Source organism: Diadema antillarum, unplaced genomic scaffold (assembly GCF_040938485.1).
Source record: "Diadema antillarum isolate AM-2024a unplaced genomic scaffold, OU_Dant_1.0 seq00000898_RagTag, whole genome shotgun sequence".
NCBI classification, from domain to species: Eukaryota; Metazoa; Echinodermata; class Echinoidea; order Diadematoida; family Diadematidae; genus Diadema; species Diadema antillarum.
Window position 1 is genome coordinate 478,360 of NW_027271759.1, and position 22,167 is coordinate 500,526.

General features: G+C 38.2%; 1 protein-coding gene across 1 annotated transcript; it reads left to right on the forward strand.

Moving 5' to 3' along the window:
• The first annotated feature begins 288 nt into the window (after nt 1–288).
• Nucleotides 289–21,305, forward strand: LOC139741041 (ADP-ribosylation factor-binding protein GGA1-like). The gene is made up of 16 exons (XM_071651630.1): nt 289–332; nt 3,408–3,492; nt 4,246–4,420; nt 6,435–6,558; nt 8,174–8,274; nt 8,900–9,118; nt 10,048–10,129; nt 11,439–11,555; nt 12,583–12,723; nt 13,324–13,502; nt 14,079–14,293; nt 15,445–15,570; nt 17,657–17,973; nt 18,144–18,307; nt 19,405–19,515; nt 20,127–21,305. The coding sequence occupies exons 1-16, from the start codon at nt 290–292 to the stop codon at nt 20,217–20,219; spliced, it is 2,292 nt and encodes a 763-aa protein (XP_071507731.1). The 5' UTR covers nt 289; the 3' UTR covers nt 20,220–21,305.
• Nucleotides 21,306–22,167: the final 862 nt, after the last annotated feature.

Below are 22,167 nucleotides of genomic sequence, written 5' to 3' on the forward strand. Positions count from 1 at the left end.
AGGCCTAAATTCAGATGCCAGAAGTCATCGGCATTTAGGTGGGATTGTAATAGTCCCCAACGGAGAGGTGGGGACTATATCACGATTATGCCGAAGTCATCTACTTAGTGTGGTTGTATACATTCATTTATTGTGCATACGGATTTCGTAGCTGAACGAGCTGTTCAGGGTTTGGGTCGCATTATTATGGGTCAGATTATCTTGAGGTCGAATTGTCCAGCTCCCATGCATTTATACGGGCTCCTCTAGTTTTTTAGGTTGATCATGTGAAAAAAAAAAAATCGTCAACATGGCGGAAGCTGATGACTGGGAAACTCTGGAAACGTTGCTAAGTAAGTGCCACAGTGCTGAATTAGAGTAATTACAGCCCGATTTGGGAGTCTACAACAATTCACTTGAGATGTATTTGCATAGTTAATGCTAGAGCCGTCGCTGCAACAGAGTTTTCGTGAAGTGATGATGACTTTGCCAACGCCCCCTGTTTAATGGCCTCTTTCACACAGTCCCACTCGTTGATTATGGTGCATTGATAGTAGGTCTAAATGCTCCCGACTGGCCGCGGCCTGCGTGGCCTGCCAGCTGCAGCTGGGGTGCGGGCCAGGGCCCAGGTAGACCTTGGACCTGGCGAAATCCTGTGGCTGTATAAATGGTAGATTTAACTACCCTGTTTCCTGTCAGAACGGACCTGCCCCGACTCTTGCTTCGCAGTCCTCGTGAACTCAGCAACGAATTACTAGCTCCAGTCTTCATTCATCCTTCCTCTCAGTCTCCCTAGATTCTAATTTGTAATGACTAATAAAAAGTAAATTTAATGGCATTAAATTATTTTCATATAGACTAATGTTAGAGATCTATATCATAGAACCTCTAACTTAAGTTTACATACAATACAAATACTGAAATAGAACTCTAGTCTAGTTCAATGAATTTAATAGCTGGGGTGGTATTCTGAGGTCGTAATTAAGTCTGTAATTAACTTCGTGATTAAGTCGTGAAGTTAATAGGCCCTTAATCATGGGCAAAATCGGTATTCTGAGGACGTAATTAAGGTATGATTAAGTCCCCTGTAATTATCTTAGGTCCCTCCCATCTAATTGTTATTCCATCCAATCAGACGCGTTGTTAGAAGCCAAAATGATGATTACACGCGCAAATATGCCCTCAATGCGCGCTCCTCCACGCCCCCTGTAATTACAACCTACCCAAGAGCCAAGCTCCGTGCGCACACTCCGGTATTTGATTACAACCCCTCACCTACGCACGCGAAGATCTCAACCTCTTCGCTCACATAAAATGACAAAATTCCTCGAAGATCGGGTATATTTCTTTTTTTCTCTGAATTCTACGGATACCATGATAACAAGATTCAACAGCTCCTCGGTTACCGAAGACGGTAAGCATCGTTGTGGCAGAGAAAACACGATGTAATGCGTGATATCGGAGTAGTTAATGACACTCTTTGGTATCATTAAGTTTTCCATTAACTTTCATACTTAATTACACCCTCAGAATACCGATTCGTAATTAACTCTGTGATTAAGTCCTCTCAGAGGTGTACGCGCATTGATACGCGCAAACGCGTAGGTCCTTCCCGCCAAAACGCTTGTTGCTATGGTAGTTAATATACCCCCTACTTAATCATGCTCTCAGAATACCAATTCGGTAATTAAGTGCTAATCAGACACTTAATAAGCTCTCAGAATACGGCCCCTGCTGGTTAAGTTGACCAAACTTACAAAAGATCAGTCTGTAGAGTGTAGTGTAGAATGGTAGAACTGTAAAATTTATTTTATCAATATCATAATCATTGGAGACTTTGGAATATGTTCAGCAGAGACTATTTCTGGCTGGCTTCATGGAATTAAAAGTTTTTTCAAAAATGTTATAAACACCTCCATACAGACGGATTTCATGAGTATTTTACTGGTAAACACATGCGATGGAGAATGAGTGTGGTGAAAACTAAAAGAACCATAAATTGATAAAGGTTGGTTTCTCTGTGTCCCTATGAAGAAGTGGTAACAAGTTACTAATAGTATTAATGAAAGGCAGCAGCACACACAGAGTTCAATATGGAATCAGGGTATTGATTAAGGTTATAAACTACCACCATGCTCTCTTTCACTGAGGCTAAATGAAATTTGTATTTCTGCTGATGTAATAATATGAAAAACAGAAATTCTGTTTTTCATATTATTACATCAGTCACATGTGAAGTCAGTTCATATGTATGTAAACTAGAATGAATGCAGATATCAAGTTAGGAATATGTGACCCGCTACAACAAAAGGATCCTAAAGTCGCTGACGGGCGAGCCGAGAAAATCAAGTTTGAAGCCAGATCATCAAAATCCGTCAAAACGTCCGGATTTCTGTTTTTGATGTGATTTTGTAGTCTAATGTATCTTTTATCATCTGCCGAAATTTCGAAGCTAAATGATCAAAGGAAAGGCAAGAAAATAGCATTTTTCTGGGCTATGATTTTCGACTTTCAACGGAACAGAAACGTGTCCGAAGATTTGGATTTAGCCCCGCAGCTAGACTCCGCCCCTAGCAACAAGGGAGTGATCTCATGGGTCAGTGTGTGGCATCCTGGTTATTGATTGGTCATGCGTAGACTGCTGGCACTAAGCTTGAATGAACATCGTAGAGGTTGCTAGGAGCTTACCTTCTATTGTCAAATGGTGAAAACTGCCTTGCTTCCCCTTGATCATGATAGCATCGGAAGGAAAACTTTGAAGGCGGTTTTTCTCGAATCGCTGATTTTTTAAACCACTCAACATGTGCTAATAAAATCATCGATATCTCCGCAACTGAGTAATTTTATGAGTCATGTTATATATGACATTAAAGTGGAAGAGTAAGGGAATAATGTCATGCCATTTTCAGAAAATTGTCCTCCCCAACTTTTGGATCCTTTTGTTGCAGCGGGTCACATATCACTTTTGTTACCATCCATACCATATTTTATGTTATTGTGGAACTTTGAAAAAGTTACTATTTACATGACATCCACATCTACATTTTGTTCGTTTTGTCTTGCGCCAAAGGAGCTGAAGATGATGTTAGCGTCTGCATGGTTAGTTTTCAGTACATATTTCGGGGAATATAGTTTGTTAACCACTTGGTTCAGATATCCTGACCAGACTGTCAATGCTCAAGGTCTAGTAATCCTCATGGAGTCTTAGTTCATATGATTCGATTGATATCAATCATCACAGTCCTTATTTATGACTTACAAATGTAAGCATAACTGCACTATAGTAGGTGTATAGGTGCAGTATCTTACATGTGTATGTATGATTGTAGGTATCATTTATCAAAGTCCTGAAACCTTGTGTCACTTGAATTTGAATTGCATCACTAGATCAGGAACATTTTTTCTATGTCCCTCTGTCAACCTTTCAGACAAAGCAACGAATCCAGCCAACAGGGAGGAAGATTGGGAGTATATCATGAGTTTCTGTGACAAGGTCAATCATGAACTAGAAGGGTGAGTGTATAAAAGATGTAGAGAATCATTTAAAAAACAGAACCCATGTATTAGGGCTCAACACTAACTCTTTTCTCTAATGGCCTATTCAGGCCACTGGAATCTTTAAATCTGAATTTGTGGTGCTCAAAAAAAAAAAAAAAAAAAGATTGACAATTCGTATAGTGACCTGAAATGAAAGCACAGGTAAAGATTCATTTTCAATCTTTGAAAGTTGCCAGGTCAGGCCAACAAAAGATGACTTTTGTTAAAAATCTGGTGGCTGGGCTCTGTACATATCATTGGAGGACTATCTATTGTTGCGGAAATATCAGCCTTAAATGAGACATATGTGAGCAAGAATGGAGACAGACATTTTTTTGCAAACTCTTTCATTAGTTTCTGAATTGCATCCATGCTGCATACATAATGCTTGCATTTGAGTAACAATTATGCACCACTGTTCCTATCAAGTAACAAGCTTGAGTACAGTCAAGAGAAAGGCCAAATCTTTAAAAATCCTACATCTGTCCAGAGGAGTTAACCTTATCTCTATTTTGAAGTATGTAATAACATAACCTATGATATACATGTAGATACTAAAAGTAACCTTTAGCCCTGTCAATAAAAGTGAATTATTATTCCTCCATGTCTTCAATAAGGAAGAAAACATGTGGCTCCTGTATGGCTTGATTCAAAGGAAGGAAGAGAAAGTGAGTTATATTAGATGTAAAGGCTACATGTATGTATGCGTATTCTGACCTTTGACCCCAGACCTCTGACTGCCTGCCGCATTCTGGGCCACAAGATTCAGTCCCCCCAGGAGAGGGAGTCCTTGCAGGCGTTGACGGTCCTGGAGGCCTGCGTCAAGAACTGCGGGGAGCCCTTCCATCGCGAGCTGGGCAAATTTCGCTTCCTGAACGAGATGATCAAGTTGATCTCGCCCAAGGTAAGTCTATATTCCCTGAGCACTCTGTATAGTATGATATTCATTCATTCTCTTTCTGCCAAAGTGTGTATTGATACAGAAACTGACAGTATGAAGCTATACGTGTAAAACACTGCTCTTGCAAGTTGTGTGTTTTTGCAAATCAGTGATTGGTGAGAATGAAGGAATTAAATTCAGAATGGATCTGTTGGGAAGAGAATCCTCAAAAAGAACAGGAGAAAAGTTAGCATCTTGAATTTTTTTTTCTGTGCCGAACTAAATACTTGAGCTTTTACCAAAGTGTACTCCTCAGTCAATAGCGAATGACCAAATATGACTAAAAAGTAAATTGATAACAATTTGTCCATCAGTTTAAAAAATACATCCTTCTTCTTTGATAGACATTATTTCTTCTTTTATCACAAAGTGCATGGTAAATTTGGAGACATTCGCCCAGTTGGTTTGTTACCTCTTGTTGCTGAAGCATCGCTTTCATTGTGTTAGCATATCTGACCCTGCTTCACAAAACCAACAAGAAGTCGCCAGACATGGATTTTTAGTTTAGAGCATATTCTGAATGAGCAGACTATTAAAACTTTAAAATGATTTATAACTCAAATCAAATTGACTCTCCTAACCTATCTAAATATTGGAAAAAAAATACCCACCCAGGAAAAGTGTGAACTCAGAAAAGAGGCTCTGAAGCACAGGGTCTATTTAAGCGCTTAAACTTTACCAAGCTGTGCTAGCTGTGCAAAATATGGGACAAAAAAAAATGGGATGTACAAACCACTGGAGTAACAACAATGAAGGGATTATCAGATGAAGCTGAAATTAAGCATGCTTTATTAACACATTCTGTCCATGATTAATGCCAATTTTCAAAGCAGTAGCATCCTGTCTGAAGTTATTACAGTTAAAAGTGAAGAGTGTGTACAGAGTTTTTAAGAAATGTAAAAGGGACTCTAAAGACACACCTAATCACACTATTTTAAAAAATTTGTGCCAGATAAACAGCTAAAAACACACTTTCATGTTAGTTTTATGATCCCAAATTTTAGCATAATATAGAAGGGCAATTCCGCAGTTAGGTGGACATGACATGGATAAAAGAAATGTGCCTCTTTATCTTACTCTTTAATTTAGGTATCAACTAATGCCATGGATGTTCACCAATCACTAAGGTCTTTCAAATTCAGTAGATTTTATTTTTCATATTCATTGATTTTGCGAGATCTAAAACCATCATTTAAAATGTACATGTGGGACTGGGGATGCTGAAATTCACTTAAATGCAAATTACAGTGGGTTGCTTTGAAATTTTTTTCCTCAAATTTTTGCTAAAAGGTAAAAGATGAATACATTTAAATACTCCAGAAGTCATGTGACATTTTGTTGATTACAAAAGGGTGAAATGACCTGCGGAATTACTCCGGACAAATGTAACGTTACTAACCGTAACGTTACTAACCATGCATTTGGGGTCTAGCTAATAAATCATCGGTCGAACTGCTAAAAATATTTGTGTGAACATTTGTCATGACGCAACAATTGAAATTAATGCAACACTTTGTTTTAAGTAACTTGAAATTTTGCACACTTTTTGTTTCAAGACATTGATTTTTTTGTCATGTCCTTTTTTCGTAACGTTACTAACCAGCCCTTTTAGTTGCCATAGCAATTCTAATATTTATTGGATTGTACTCATTCTTTTCTATATCATAGACCTAGGAAGGATGAACATGTTTTAAAATGATTTTGACTTGAAATGAATAAATGGTGATTTAGTAGTAAAAATAAATATCTAAATTTCTTTAAATGTAACGTTACTAACCGCGGAATTGCCCACAAGAAGACTTTCTTTTTCAGAAAATACGGGAAAAAAATCAAGATTGGCTAGGTTGACCCATTTCACCCATTTTCAATCATCACACAAAATCATTGCATGCAACTTTTTTTTTTTTTTTTGTGATGCACGGTCACATATATACTCCTATGTCTTCAAGTTATGTCACCGTCTTCTCTGCTAATACAGTATCTGGGAAACAAGACCTCAGAGAAGGTGCAGAAGAAAACCATAGAACTGATGTATTCCTGGCAGAAGGGCCTTCCCCAGGAGCAGAAAGTGAAGGAAGCTTATGACATGCTGAAAAAGCAAGGTTGGTGGGAGATCCAGTCAATACTGACTTGACAGACCATAGATCTCCTTGGTGAAGGGCATGATATTACTTGTTTGTGCCATTTGCTCAGTGCGTTCTCAAAGTTTGTCATGGAGTGAATTAATGTTTCGTCATTATACCACATAAACCTTCACCAAGCAGTGTGATCTAGGAGGCCAAGTAGCAGTGAACAGTTTGCGCCCACTATTTAACCATAGACCCAAGTTACATGCATTCTCGCATGCGTGTAGTAGATGACTAATAATACTATTTATAAATGCAACATGCATATCATAGTATTGACCTTATTTTGACCTCAAAAATCAATTTACAACATTGTTCGTAGCATTTTTCTTATCTTTTCTGTAAAAGGTTTCCTGTTACAGAGTATTTGCTGAGATTTTTTTTTTCCCCTGTAGGGTGGGGGATGTTGCTTTTGTCAAGCAGAAACTGGCAAATGTGCCATCCATCACTCAACTCTTTGATTTTTGCCAATGGAAATTACCTATTTCATGACTATGATGCACTGTACAGTACTCTCCGCATAATCGGGTAGGCTCGGGCAGAGCATTTCTTACCCGATTAAGCGGAGTTCCCGATTGACAGAAGAACACGTCTCATTCACAGTTGACACATACAATGTGTGTATGTATATTGCATTGAACATTGCACCAAACATCTACACTGTATGCTTGAACACGCATGCTTGCACGGCACATTATAATACATACTGTACCTTACACTTGCTGAGTCACAAGCAATAATTTACACTCTTTTTATGGACAAATATGTCTTCAGAAAACTCATGTATAATCACTCCCCAAATGATCGGTCTCCTTTGCGAATTAAGTAGAGAATGGGATTACCTGTTACACGTACATTAATTGTATTTTCATGTTTATGCGATTAGCCGTGGAAAATTTGGCATTCATGGTTTCTTAAAGTGTTTTATCTGCGATAAAATGTGGGTAGGAAATTATATTAGAAGAACATTATTTACCCATTTATGCGGAGAGGCAACCCGATTATCAGGTAAAGTTAATGTGCATTGGAACTGATTTTGACATTACTACCCAATTAAACGGAGTACCCGTTTAAGCGATACCCGATTACGCGGAGAGTACTGTACTCAGAATGAAAATGAAAGTAAAAGTGACCAAGTGCACAGTTGAGTATGTTTGTTTAAAAGCGACAGTCCCTCTATGATCTATGTGGAATGAAATGTTGCAATGTTTAAAAGAAATTTTCATCTCCAGAAAACATTCGGTAATTTTCGGTTTTATCTCATCTAATATTGTCTATCTCTAACATCTAATATTGTCTATCTCTAAAAATTAAAGTTGTTCATGGTACCTCAAGTTCTTTGAAATACCAACACCCTTAAAATCATAGGCATTCTTCAGCCACCTCTAGCTCAAAAATGTGTAAAATTAAATTCAAAGGCAAAATGACAGAGCTCGTGTTGTGATATTTCACCTGATTTGTTTATTTTCATCCTTCTGGCACTCGTTTCTTCAATATGCAGATAGGGACTACTGCAGTGTCTATATGCGTATATTCATAGATTATGTGTCCTATACGGTTACTTTGGATTGGTTTTCCTTTTTCCCTCCAGGCTTGATAAAAGAGGATCCTACATATCTGGACAAGGATCTTTTCCCTGCTGCTCCTCCAAAGCCCAGAATGGCTGAGTTTGAAGACGAGGAAAAATCAAAGGTTTGTAAACCAGAAAACGGGACTAATTACCAGTATACCATTCTCTTCCATGCAAAGTGTAGATTGTATTTTCTCCAGAACATGCTTGGAATACTCGTCATATTATCTTTAGGAAAGTAATACTCAACAGGTTTAGATATTATTGCAAAAAATGGTACTAACTTATACTGTACTCCTTGAAGAGTGTCCAGCATGACTCTTAAAATCAAATGTGTGAGAGGAAATTGATATAAAAATGTAAGACAATGAAAATTAGATGGTAAACAGTGATCTCTGGTTTGTAAAGGTGAGAAAACTTGTCATTTACAATATTTGTCTCTCCTAGCTTTCCAAGATACCAGAACTCTTCTCTAGTCTTATAATTCTCAATAATGAAATAAAAAATGAATAACTGTAGAATGAAATATGATTTCTCAGGTGATTCTAGTGAAACAATGCATCTGATTTTGAAAACCATAAAGTGAAATCATCATTATTATGATGTGATTGTGAATGTGCTATTAATGTAATTTTTGTGTAACAAACTGTACCTTTGCAGCTACCTTCTTTTTTAACATCTAGTGTAAGAATGCAATACAGCACATTACAAAACATGACAATACAGTAAACATTCTCCTGCTCACAGCTGTTGGCGCGGCTACTGAAGAGCAAACATCCGGAGGACCTCCAGGCCGCCAACCGTCTCATCAAGAACATGGTGAAGGAGGATCAGAAGAGGATGGAGAAGGTGTCGAGGCGGACCAATGAGCTGGAGAGCTGCAACAACAACGTCAAGCTGCTGAATGAGATGCTGGCCCACTACAGGGAAGGCTCCACCAGCCCCGAGGAGAAGGAGCTGATGAAGGTGAGGGGGGTGATGGGGAGGGGAGCGACCAAGGGCACGGACCACACCCATTTTAGCCCCTCCTTCTTTCACACCTACCAACTACTGTAAAAGTGGAAATTTTCGCGGTGTTGAAATTTTCGCGCATTTCGCGCAACCAGAAACTAGCGCGAAAATAAAAACACGCGAATATTTTTGCTTGCCATACGTTCCTGTGCGTGATGTCTTGATTCCGCGGAATTAAAAACACGCGAAACTCTTCTGACCCGGCCTAGCGCGAAAAATTAGTCGCGCGAAAATATCCACTTTTACAGTATTCATATATAATAGCACTATTTGTTTTCTTTTTTTCTTTTGAATAAGAAGCTTTAATCAATGCAGTATTCCCGTTATTGTAAACACCTAATGATAAATATGTATGAGACGTGGGTGAGAGTGACTATTTTTGCATTGTTTTCCCCCACTTATTTCTAAATATTGAAGTTGAGGACAGGCTGGCATGTTTCCTCTCAGTGGGGGGGGGGGGGGAGGCAGTGGTCATGGGATCAGGAGACAAATGTAAACAGTGATTGTGTGAGACAAATGCCATGATAAACTTTGAACTGTATGGCAATTTAAAGAATCAAACATATACTATTACAACAGCATATTTCATCACTGGTGTGTAAAACAAAATAATGACTCTCACAATCTATCCATAATACATCATTACATGTATGTACTGGCATGAGAGTTGGAAGGTGTCAATAACTACACCCTCGCTTCAGCAGTCAAATATCAATTGAGAAAATGACTCAACAAGGCCAAGATGGCTTTTGTTCCTTTCATATATCAACAAATTATCTATCTGTCCATCCATTTGTGTGTCTTTCTTTCTATCTTTCTATCTTTCTCTCCTATCTATCTATCTATTGATCAATCTATCCATATCTTCTCTCTCCCTCCCTAAGGAATTATACCTTACTTGCGAGAGAATGAGACCTAGCCTCTTCAGATTGGCCAGTGATGCTGATGAGAAAGACGACTGCATCGGTGAGTCATAATGAATGTCTCTTTGTTCTTTCTGGCAATCTAATAGGTATTATTGTTCTTGCTGATTTAGATTTATTTCTCGTTAAGTATTCATAGTCATTATGGCAGAGGCAATAAGAGAGCATGAAAACGAATAAGCAATAAAAGATAATGGATCAAAAATAGTAATAATAAGTATGCATTAGCAAGTTATGTAACTTCTACTAAATACTACTTTTGTTAAGTGTTATGAAACTGTTCAATTGTGTATTGTGCTGTATAGATAGCCATGTTATTGTTATTATTATTATTATTATTATTATCATCATTATTATTATTGTTATTATTATCAATATCATAATTATTATAGTTATTATTATTATTATTATTATTATTATTATTATCATTGTTACTATTATCAATATTATTATTATTATTATTATTATTATTATTATTATTATTATTATTATTATTATTATTATTATTATTTATCATTATCATTGTAAATATGATGATGATGATGATGATGATGATGATGATGTCATAATTGTTATAACTATCATGCTTGCTTCATATTGATAAGAAATATTTTTATTGTAGTAACCTTCAATTGCAAGCCTTCTTGGTAACCACAAAATTTGTATTGGAATATAAGACATGACCCGCTGTGTTTTACCTTCACTTGTGGAAGCAAAAAGTGAAAAGCCTTCTTGACCTCCCCTTCATGTTTTGAAATGCCGGATTCATCAACAAGCCACTTACAGTGGAAACATATGTTAGCGCATGATTCTCATGTGATGTCATTAAATGCAGCAACTACAACAACAAAACACAATAGATCTGATCAGCATGTTCAAACTAAACATTAACAAGACTTTGAGCAGGGAGATATGAAGTGAAAGTTGATTTCCAACAGTATCCTGCACTTTTGAGTGAATACTTGGCAGATATATTATTGTTAAAAGTCTCTTTTGTCACATGCTCATTTGCCTAGAACCCTCCCCTCCCCCCACCCCCCACCAAAAAAGAGAAGAAAAAATAAATACATACATCTCCATCTGCCAAGAGAGGTGCAATATTGAAAGTACAGTGACTGCCACCAGGGTTGGCAGCCTCCTACATACACTAGACTGGTCTATGCTCATCCAGTAAATACTAAACTGACATGGGCTGATTATCAAGACAAATCAGATTAAGAGATCAGTATCCACTGGTGTCAAGTGTGCTGTAGAACCATGTCGTTCTCTCTGTTTGGGGAAAACCTCTCTTTCAGACAGTTCATGGCCTGCTTTGTGTATTATGTTTTTTCTTCTATGCTTGTATTTTCCAGCTGACATTCTGGAAACCAACGATTCCGTCGTGAAAGTGATGGAGCTGTACAAGGAGAAGTTCGGCGATGTGAGCAGCACAAATTCAGCCTCAGCTACGTCAGCAAATACACTGGATGGTGGGTCTGCCTTTAAATCTCTTCAGAAGTAGTTTTGGATTGTACGTGGCCAATTGTCTCTCTCAAGAACATTTGTCACCACAAAATACACTCCTCTTTGGTATGTTAACCTGTTGAGGGCGGGCTGATTTTGCTACAACACGCATTTTCCAAAGACACTTGCCCGAGTATACTTGGGACTTGTCCTCAACGGGTTAATGTGGAACTGTGTGAGGAAATAACCAATCATCTAGTGATTTGGAGTTGTCTAAAGTCAAATAATATTTCTTCAGATGCGAAAATACACAGATATGTTATACAAGCCATATTAAATTAAAAGAATCTAAGACTGTAATGTTTGTTTCGAGTATGATAGAGAATCATCTGGATGAGCATACACCCAGTTTCTTCATCTCTATATTCCATAAACATCCTTTCTGTAGACAAATCCACAAATAAAAATCTAAATTCCAAAGGCTCTATTTTGTATGGGGAATGCTCTATTAGGAAAAAGAGAGAAAAAAAAAAAAAAAAAACAGTGTACATATGTGAATATGTATCAGCAGGGAAATAAAATGTGAAGCATATGAAATTTTTGCATATTGACAGTAATGTAAAAACAGCAGCATACAGAGCTGTAGCATGAAGCACGGTAGAGAAGTAACCTGATGTCCATTATAATCTCAAAGGCCCGAATTCACTGAGGTGGTACAATCTTTGTCCATGGTTTAAACCATGGACAAAGACTTTAGTTTTGTATGGGGCGCCAAGTGTCGCATGGCCTATTTCATTACGAAATCAGTCATTTTGTAGACGAAATGGCCATTTCGTGAACGAAATTATGATTTCATCGACAAAATGTTAACATTTCGTAAAGAAATGAATATTTCGTTGGTCAACAAAGTGACTGATTTCTAAACGAAATAGGCCATGCGACACTTGGCGCCCCATACAAAACTACGGTCAGACCATGGACAAAGATTGTACCATCTTCGTGAATTCGGGCCAAAGGGCATACGTGTATGCATTATGTATTTTGTCCGTGCAGGGAGCAAGCTGATCGACTTTGCTGGCACCAGTCCCGTCAAGCAGCAGTCGATCCCAACGCTGCCCAAACCACCGGACCCATCTCAACCATCTCAAGCCCAAGACTCCGCCGCACTCCTTGAATCTCAGCTATCATCACTAGGTAAATGCGATCATTCTCTGGTTACGGTAGTGTGGTTGTGTCGTGGGTTTCCTTTGTGGTTGTGGTTTGGGTTTTGTGTGGTTGTGGTTGGGGTGGGGGTTTGCAGTTGTGGTTGTAGTCGTGGTTGTAGATATGATTAGAGTTTGAGTGGGGGGAGGGCAAGAAGAGCACACTTTCTGAGGATTTGAGTTCATAAAACTATAAAGTCATAGTGGAAGATTCATCATCATCTTTGACATCCAACATAAGTACAAGTGGAATGGACACAAAATGAGGAGGAAAACAATGATGATAATGAAGATTATGGTGATGAAATCAAAGTATTGTGACATAAATTGCATATTTGGAGAGTTGCTTTATGGCTCGAATATGACCATGAACTCTTTAGTTTAAAGTCCATATTTAAAGCCTACTGTTGACAGCAGTAATACCCACAAGCAACCCTCGGGCAAATCACCCTATCCTCATTCCTTTAACCATTAGGGGGAACTTGAAATCCTTGGTCCCATGGTAACTTGCTTTCTGATAGGACATGTAAAAATCTAAGAGAAGTCAGCATGTATTCCCCTCTCACTGATCGTGCCTCTGCTTGCGATTCAGGCTTGGACAATGGTCAGTCTGCCAACAGAGTGGTCCAGCCGACGAGTTCGTCAGACTTGGACAAGCTTCTCGGGCCAGACCCCATCAACGTACCACAACCACAGCAGCAACAACAGCCCCAGGTCCCTCCAACACAGACCTTCAACTCACTAGCAAACAGCCAGCCCATACCACAATTGGTGAGATTTAACATGACGGCATTGGAGCTATGAGGGACATGCACTGTAAAATGCCTTTAATAACAAACAACCAAGTTAAAACCTACTTCATCAGAAAATAGCAAAATAAGACTTTGATTTAAAAAGAAAAATATATTTTGAGGTCATCCATAACTGCCTTCTATTATATGAGGTATTATGAAGGCAGTCATCTTATTTGAATTGAGTATTTTCACAATAAATGATTTACAGTTTGCAAGCATAATATTTCACAAATCAGGAATTGTATATAGACAAACTTGCAAATGGTTACATTCACAATGAAGCACTGTTGGGACAATACGAGAAATAAGTATCAAGAGGTTTCAAGCAAAAATTCTGCTGTAGAACAGACATGTATTTCATTTTTGTCATGGGAAGCAGTGTTTTTGTGGCTTGTTAATTTCCTGAATATCAGTTGACTTGTGAAATTTGCAAAAATGTACAGCTTTTGCATACTAGCCAAAATTTAATGTGCTTCTATTCTCTATTTGTCTCTCCCAAAGCATGTAGCATTCAAGTTGTCATTCATTTTGTCACAATGTATTTCCTATGCAGACGATGCCTACAATGTTCCCCAATGTACAGCAGCAGCAGCTGATCATGCAGCAGCAACAGATGGCCCAAATGGCGCCCTCTATGCGACCTCCAGCCATGGGCATGATGGGAATGACCCCTGGATTTCCCATGATGCAGCAGCAGCAGCAGCGGGTTCCCATTGTGACGGGACAAGTGACATCAGTGTTCCCCACGCAGCCCACAACAGTTGCAAGGTGTGCTGTCCATCCAATTGTGGGTTTTTTTTGTATTTGTCTATTCTTCTGGGATTTTTCTGTTTCATCTCGTAATCATTTTTCTGCAAATGAATCTATGAGGTACTCCATTCCTTTACTGTAAACTTCATTTCATCGATTCATTGTGTTCATTTATTTCATTTCTGAGTAGGCAAAAAAACAGAAACCTTGCATTCTAAGTATGATACAGAGAAGGAAAAGGAGGAGAAGAAGAAGAAGAAGAAGACAACGAAGAAGAAGAATAGAGAGAGAGAGAAACTACAAGTGTAGTCGCAGCCTTGCAAAGTGATTAGAGATCAATCTCTTTTATCTTTTTGCACTTATTACCTGAAACAATTGAAAGCGACATTTTTTCACCTTGTCTCATGTTGCTTTCAATATGTCTGTAGTCTGTCCAAGAGAAGTTTTATGTGAAGAACTATTCAAGAAATTAGAATGAAGTAAACATATTGATGAACGTTGTGAAGAGCTTTATTTTTCATTGTTTTTGCTTGTCATTTTTTAGAATATTGGCATAAATGCATGAAGAGATAGTTCCTCAGTAAAGTGCCATGTGTACTCAAATTATGAAAACTCAAGTATTGCTCAAGAATGCATTCTTTGAAAGTCAGCCTTGCATTTGCGAATTTTCCAGTGTTCTGCAAACTTTAGTCCTGATAGAAATTTCTCCTGATCATACAGCCTTTTAACTTTGAGAAGTAGACAAAATTCTTTCCTCAGATAGATGTCATTTTCCAAACCTTTTTGTAGTAATCTAGACAGGGAAAAGGTGTTGGAGGCTTTTCATCTCAGATTGTATCATGTCATAAAGTTTTGTGCTTTGAAAAGGTTTTATAAGATGTTCGTTCATTGCATGTGGCATGAAAAGATTGAAAGCGTGTCGTCGGAATTGTTATCTATGATTCTGTCAGACAAGCACTCTTCAAAATTTGGGTTCTATCATTTTAGCTCTCACATATAGGCAAAAGATTTCATTTTTCTGTTTGACATTATGTGGCTTGAATTCTCATGAGGCATGGTATGACTTCATATCAATCTTATGCACTCCAGTTTTCTTTAGTATTCTTGGCATTCCGTGCATGACAATCATTCCATTTCATATTTCGTCCTGTTTCCTCTTTCATGCGCAGCTCTCAGAATGCAACATCATCTTCGTCCTCAAATAGCAAGCCGGCCACCCCGGCCATCTCATCCGACGCCTTTGCCGACCTCGAGTCTTTAGGGAGGGGGATGATCAAACCAAAAGCAAAAGAAGAGTAAGATATAGATAGTTTAGCATTTAAAATTCAGGGTTTAATGTGCATTTCCACATTCATTCATTCATTCATTTATTTTATTTCCACACATTCACTTGTTTCAGCCACAGGCTGTTCTTCAACAAGTCCGTGCAATTTTATTCAAGTTTGCAAAAGCCAAATAGAGAATACAAAAACATCACAAATATGTGACATGAAAAAGTGAAAAAAAAAGGACTAATTAAAGAGAGAGGGATAGGGAGACAAACAAACAGACAGAGAATGCAGCACTGACGGATCCGAGCTATTGGCATTTTCAAGCCTTACCCTTTTGTTTCTCGCTAAAATTCACATCCCCCAAACCAAAGTATACATTAGGACTTTGGCAGTGTCATGCATGAATGAGAATTAAGTGGGAAATTATCTAGTGTAGTGACAGTTTCTTTTATATAGACTTACAGTGGAAAAGTTTTCCTTAGGAACACTGAAGAAACAGCATTCCATTGTGCAGAGTCTTTAAGAAACGGTCATGTGGTCTGAATATTGAATAGTAAGCTTGACTTTGCTGAATCAACATAATCTCATTTTGTTTATAAATAGATATTCATGTGAATCACGTGTTGTCTTGACTGTACTGCACCAGAATTTGTCTGTCTGTCTGTCTGTGTCTGTATCTATGTCTGTCTGTCTCTCATTCTTTCTCTAAAGTATGGAATTGTATTGCAAAGTGAAAAAAAAAAGTTTTCCTGTTATACAACTTAAATTTTGTAATTTTGTACCATTTGCCTTTCTTAGCCAACAGTTCCCATTCACTGCCAGGTATTTGGAATACCTGTATTAGAAGTGTTGGCTGTGGTTTATAACTATGATGTCCATGATTATGAAAGCTTAGCACTTGATGGACATTGATCTGGAGAAGTCATACCAATTGCTTCCTTTCTCAATTTTGTTTTGCCTCGTCCTGGTTTCACTTTCACTATCATCTATGGGTATGCCTCTATTAATTCTCTGTGTGCTATGTTCGCATGCTTGACTCAGTCAACGGCTTGCCAACCTTGCATGTTTTGCTCAAATGCACAACAATTTTCCAAACCAAATTGTTTTGAATATTGGCCATTTGCAAGAAAAATAGCCATAGCTTTATCTAAAAATTTACATCACAGCAAAACTTGCAATTTCCTGTACAATCTTAAAGGGATGGTATAGTATTGGTTGAGATGATGATTGGGCTTTCAACTTTTTGCAAGATGCCAAGAAACCACTTATGAAATAGTACAAAGCATACCATTCTAAGAGAAATTTAAAGTTTATTTGATGAAAATCGGTTATGGAGTGGCTGAGACATCCAAAAACAAAGTAAAACAAAGCGATCGTAATAAAAGGTGGGTCCCACCTTCTATCAGGATTGCTCTGTTTTCGATATCTCAGCCATTTCAAAACCAATTTTCATCAAATAAACATTGAATTCCTGTTAGAATTACATGCTCTTTCACATTTCATAAGAGCCTTAAAGAGGTTTCTCATTATCTCACCAAGAAATGTTAGAAACTTGAAGTTAGGTCTCAATCAAAACTCTATGATCCTTTTAATGTACTGCATTTCTAAAACAAACACTTCTATAAAAAGTCACATGCTTTTGAAAAACAGAATGTTTTCCAGAAGTGCTCATTCATTGCAATCTCAGAATAATGTGGCATACAGGGAGTGTTCACCCTGGCTCACAAAGAGCTCAGAATACTCAGACCTGTGTCACATGCATGTGATGCAGACACAGAAATGCAGCAGTTGAATTAAAGATATGGTATTCATGAAAGGAATATCAATATTCAAAGTGACTGAGATAAAGAATAAAACTGAGGTGTAGAGATGTCATTGACTATAGTCAAAAAAAAAAGAAAAACTTTGATTCTTAGAACAATAGTGTTTTTAAGATTGTACTGATTCATCAAGCGCTGAAAATATTTTTTTCTCAACTTTTGATATCAGTACCAATGAAAAGAAGTGGTTTGCTGTCCCAACTGAAAGAATAATCTTGCATCATACAATAAATAATCCTAACAAATTAAGTAATAAATCTTCGTTTGCTCTTCTGTTTTCTCTTCTCTAGGAATGCCAGTGTCACACCAGCCACTAACTCAAACTCAATCCCAGCAGCGTCTGGTGATGACCAACTTCTCTTCCTAGGGGGTTCACCCCCAGCCAAGGCACCGGCCATTGCAGCCATATCCGCTCCACCAGTCCAGGCAGCAGCCCCTGCAGTACAGCTGGCATCTCAGCAACCAGCTGCTGCCACCGTTGCAACGCCTGTGGTAGCAACTCAGTCACAGCAGCAGCAGCAACCAATGCCTGCAGCAGCATCACCTGCAAGTCAGACAGTCCTCTCGTTAGCAGACGTCTTTGTCCCTCTGGAATCGATACAACCAGGTGAGTTGTGCACTTCAGGGAACCCTATCTTTGCTTTTGTTTAATCCCTTTCATGTGGAGATGTTTTTACCTTCTTTTTTTAAGTACACATAGACAAAAACAGCACTTGATAAGACTGGAGTAGTAAGTCTTCACACAAACATTTTTGTTTTCATATCATCTTATCACAGGTTCTGTGGCACCAGTAACAGCCTACGAGAAGAATAACGTCAAGACGGTATTCCATTTTGGCAAAGATTCGCCAAGGCCGGACATTGTCGTTATTGTCGTCTCAACCATGAGCACCAACACGTCGCCCCTCAAGAATCTCATGTTTCAGGCTGCTGTTCCAAAGGTGGCAATTCTCTTATGATTGATATCGTCGCTGGGGTGACAAGACCTTGTATCTGCAATTTTAGTGAAAATGACTCTTTTGGATTAATGGTCAAATAATGGGTTGAGTGATGTCCTGTCCAAATCCCAACTGTCTTACTCCAAAAATGAAGCCACCACGGCATATCAAAGGAAAGGCTCTCCCATTTGCTATAGTGCTGTGGCCACCACGTTTTTTGGCTCTCCTGAACATTTGATATTTTGTAGATACGAGGTCTTGTCACCCAAGCGACGATATGACATTGCTTTGTGATAGTGTATGAAATCCAGCTTTTATTATGTAAGCATGTAGCACTGTGAGACTGAGAATGTAGAAGTGAATATAAAAAGAACAATGATTATCAATTATTCCAGTTAAAAACATGTATGGTCTCTCTCTATCTCTCTCTGACTGGAGATAGACTCTTAAACTCATACATGTCTCTAGTTGTATTATTGTGTTGTTCTTACTGCTGCTATTAATGATGATGATGGTGATGATGATGATGGTGATGATGATGATGATGGTGATGATGATGATGATGATGGTGATAATGGTGATAATGGTGATAATGGTGATACTGCTATTGCTGCTGCTGCTGATGATGATGATAATGATGATAAAAGGTGATTGTGATGATGATGGTGATGATGGTGATGCTGCTGATGAAGATAATGATGATAAAGGTGATGATGGTGATGATGATGGTGATGCTGCTATTGCTGCTGCTGCTGGTGATGATGATGATAATGATGATAAAGGTGATGATGATGATGATGGTGATGACGGTGATGCTGCTGATGCTGCTGCTGCTGATGACGATAATGATGATAAAGGTGATGATGGTGAGGATGATGGTGATGATGATGGTGATGATGATGGTGATGGTGATGGTGATGATGATGGTGACGATGATGGTGATGATGATGATGATGATGGTGATGATGATGATTATATTTGTTGTTATCATCATCATCATCAGCAGCATATGTATTGCTGTTGACACAAGCTGGTAGTGTTTTAGTCACCGAGGAGTCGTCCAGATTTTATGTTGTTTTTTTATTTCTTTGCATCTTCAGACGATGAGGGTCAAGCTCCAGCCCCCCTCGGCCACCGATCTTCCAGCGTACAACCCCATCCTCCCTCCATCAGCCATTACCCAGGTCATGCTCCTAGCCAACCCTAATAAGGTAAGAATTCAAACTCACTGGAAACTATGTCAGTACTACACACATGCCCACACACAAATCTGCACCAGGAAAAAAAAAAGAGAGAAAAAACTGTTTTTTTCTCAATTTCAGATTTGAATGAAGTTGTTCTAAACACCAGTGAATGTAGTTATGTTGAACCATTATTAACTGTAGAAGAGCAATTTTCTCATACTGTCTCCAGTTTAGGCTATTAGGTACGAAAGTATGGCTCCATTTTTTTTTTAAAGCAAAAGGTATATCGCAACAAACATAATTATATGATTCATGTACAAAATGTCAATTTTTTGTTCTTTCTGTATGAAGATGCAGATGGTGTCTGATAAGGCTATTATGATTTTGTCTACAGGAGATATTAGGATTTTTTTTCTTTGCACAAAGTGTACATGATAACCAATAGTGTGCCTCTTGCTTCACACTTGATCCATTTGGCTATTTTGTAATACATTGTTTATTGGTGTGAAGTTGTTATAAGTAAGTAAAGGCCACAGCTACAAATTGAAAATGGAAGAGTGTTAAAAAAAAAAGAAAGAGTTCAAATCCTAACCAAAATTTTCTCCTGCTATCTCTATTTCATTTCTCATATTCCACAGGATAAGATCCGATTACGATTCAAAATGCAATATTCCCTCAACGACCAGCCCTTCACGGACCTTGGTGAAGTCGACAAGATACCGACACACTGACAGTAACTAGCATGCACTGGATTTATGTATTTATGAACACTATTAAGAAAAATGCTTTAAGATGTAAATCATTTTACGAATTCACCTTATTGAGGGGAAACTGTGGCATTGTAAACGCAAAGTTTTCTTGGTTTTTTTTTTTGTATGTCTGTCAATTGCTTGGATTTAATCCTTGAACTATGTGTAAGCACTCGATATCATCGAAGTAGATAGGAGCAATGACAATTTTGTTTTCGTATCCGTCGCTAGCAAAGAAAGAGCTGCTGTAGGCACGATATATATCTATACCAGAACTTTCTGTATGTGGTGATCATTGGTTGATACTTAACATGAACACAATGTAACTCTTCACCAGGATTTACCAGCAAGAGAAAATATCGGTGATGTAACAAGGACAAAGTTTTTTGTTGGGTTTTAACATAGGTGATAGAAGAGGTTAACTTATTTCAATTCATCAATGCAGATACTGCACAAGATGTTAAAGATTATTTTAGAATCCCTGATGAAGTGGGCTCAAATGACGTGAACATCTGTGTAATTCCATAGTGTATTGATTACACAACTGAAGAAGTTTATCGCAAGATGGGTTAAATGCCAGCTTCAAACATCATAAAGTGTACCTATCATCAGATGAAGCAGACTATAACCTTTCCAGAGATGCCCTGCTTGTTGGATGGCAAGGGTTATTATCTAGGATGTTTTAGCGGTGCATTAAAAAGACACATTCTTGTCCACTTGGTTTTCACTGTGCAATACGAGAGCATATTGAACGAAACGCATCTATCGGCCAATACCGGTATATTGATTTCTCTTGGGTTACTGTTGTATTAAAGTAGGGTATGTTGTCGCATCTGATGCGCAAGCACTTGCTGAGTGCGCGAAATCTTGCTACTGTAATGAGTGTGAGAACTCTTGTTGCAATTCACATCTTGCTACATAACACAAGTGCGAGTCACAACGTTTTCAGTGCAGAGTCGACTTCAAAGTCTAGTAGAAGTATGGTACTTTTTTTTTCTTTACAGTTTGTGCTTTCTCTAGATACTGACAATAATAATGATTATATTGGATGACTTTAAGTCATGGAATACCAGGGAATATTGCACTTGTTAGGGCCAGTATTCTCTGGTATCCCATTTATAGCCATCCAATATACATATAGATATTCTGGAAGTTGTGACTGAAAATATCCCACATTTTCTTGTCATTTTCTTTGCTTTTTAGCAGCCTTAATTGCAAATATCTCAAATGGATGAGAATAGAGTTAACCCGTTTTGCGATTAAACTCTTCCGCTGCTGATTTTCTGTTCATGATGAGGCACTAGGTGCATGTGAAAAATATAGCATGGTCTTGCCGTGAGTAGCATCAAATAAAACTCTGTAATTAGGGAGCTTTAGATTTTTTGTGACGGGGATGTTGGGAGGAAATAAAAAAAACCTGTTCTGAGCATGCACAAAATCGCTTATCAAGAGTGATCTATTTATAGCTCGCATCGTCTGTAGAGTTTTCACTATGCGTTCTGGGCTATTTTTTCGTCCGCTCAATTCACGACGCAGAGAGCTACTTGATGCACTGATCATGTGAGGGGGCCATTTTATTTTTTATGGTTGCGTTCTAGCGTAATCGAAAACAACTTTTCAGCACGGTGCAGGGAAAGAGGAGAACGTCCAGCGCAATCGTCATCTCAAACATCCGCGTCGCAAATCTAAAGCTCCCTATTGTTTAGTGCAAGCCCACACTGTCACAGCCCAGCTGTATCATGGCATGGCGTTTGCTTTTGGATCCACCAAGTCCACCTTTGGAACCCAAAGCAAATTGGAACTATTGAAGAATTAAGCATATCCTGTCACACAGTACATGGCATTGGCACAGAGAGTGAAGATCCCAATGAAGTAGAAATTATGGGTCCATAGTCAGTAAAGATTCTAATCTAGTGGTATGGAATTATAT

Bases quoted from the DNA above. Each gene is read 5' to 3' on its own strand.
- LOC139741041 (XM_071651630.1), top strand. From the start codon at position 290: ATGGCGGAAGCTGATGACTGGGAAACTCTGGAAACGTTGCTAA. The intron at 15,571-17,656 runs GTAAGATATAGA...TCTCTTCTCTAG, and splicing joins AAACCAAAAGCAAAAGAAGA to GAATGCCAGTGTCACACCAG. The intron at 19,516-20,126 runs GTAAGAATTCAA...CATATTCCACAG, and splicing joins TCCTAGCCAACCCTAATAAG to GATAAGATCCGATTACGATT.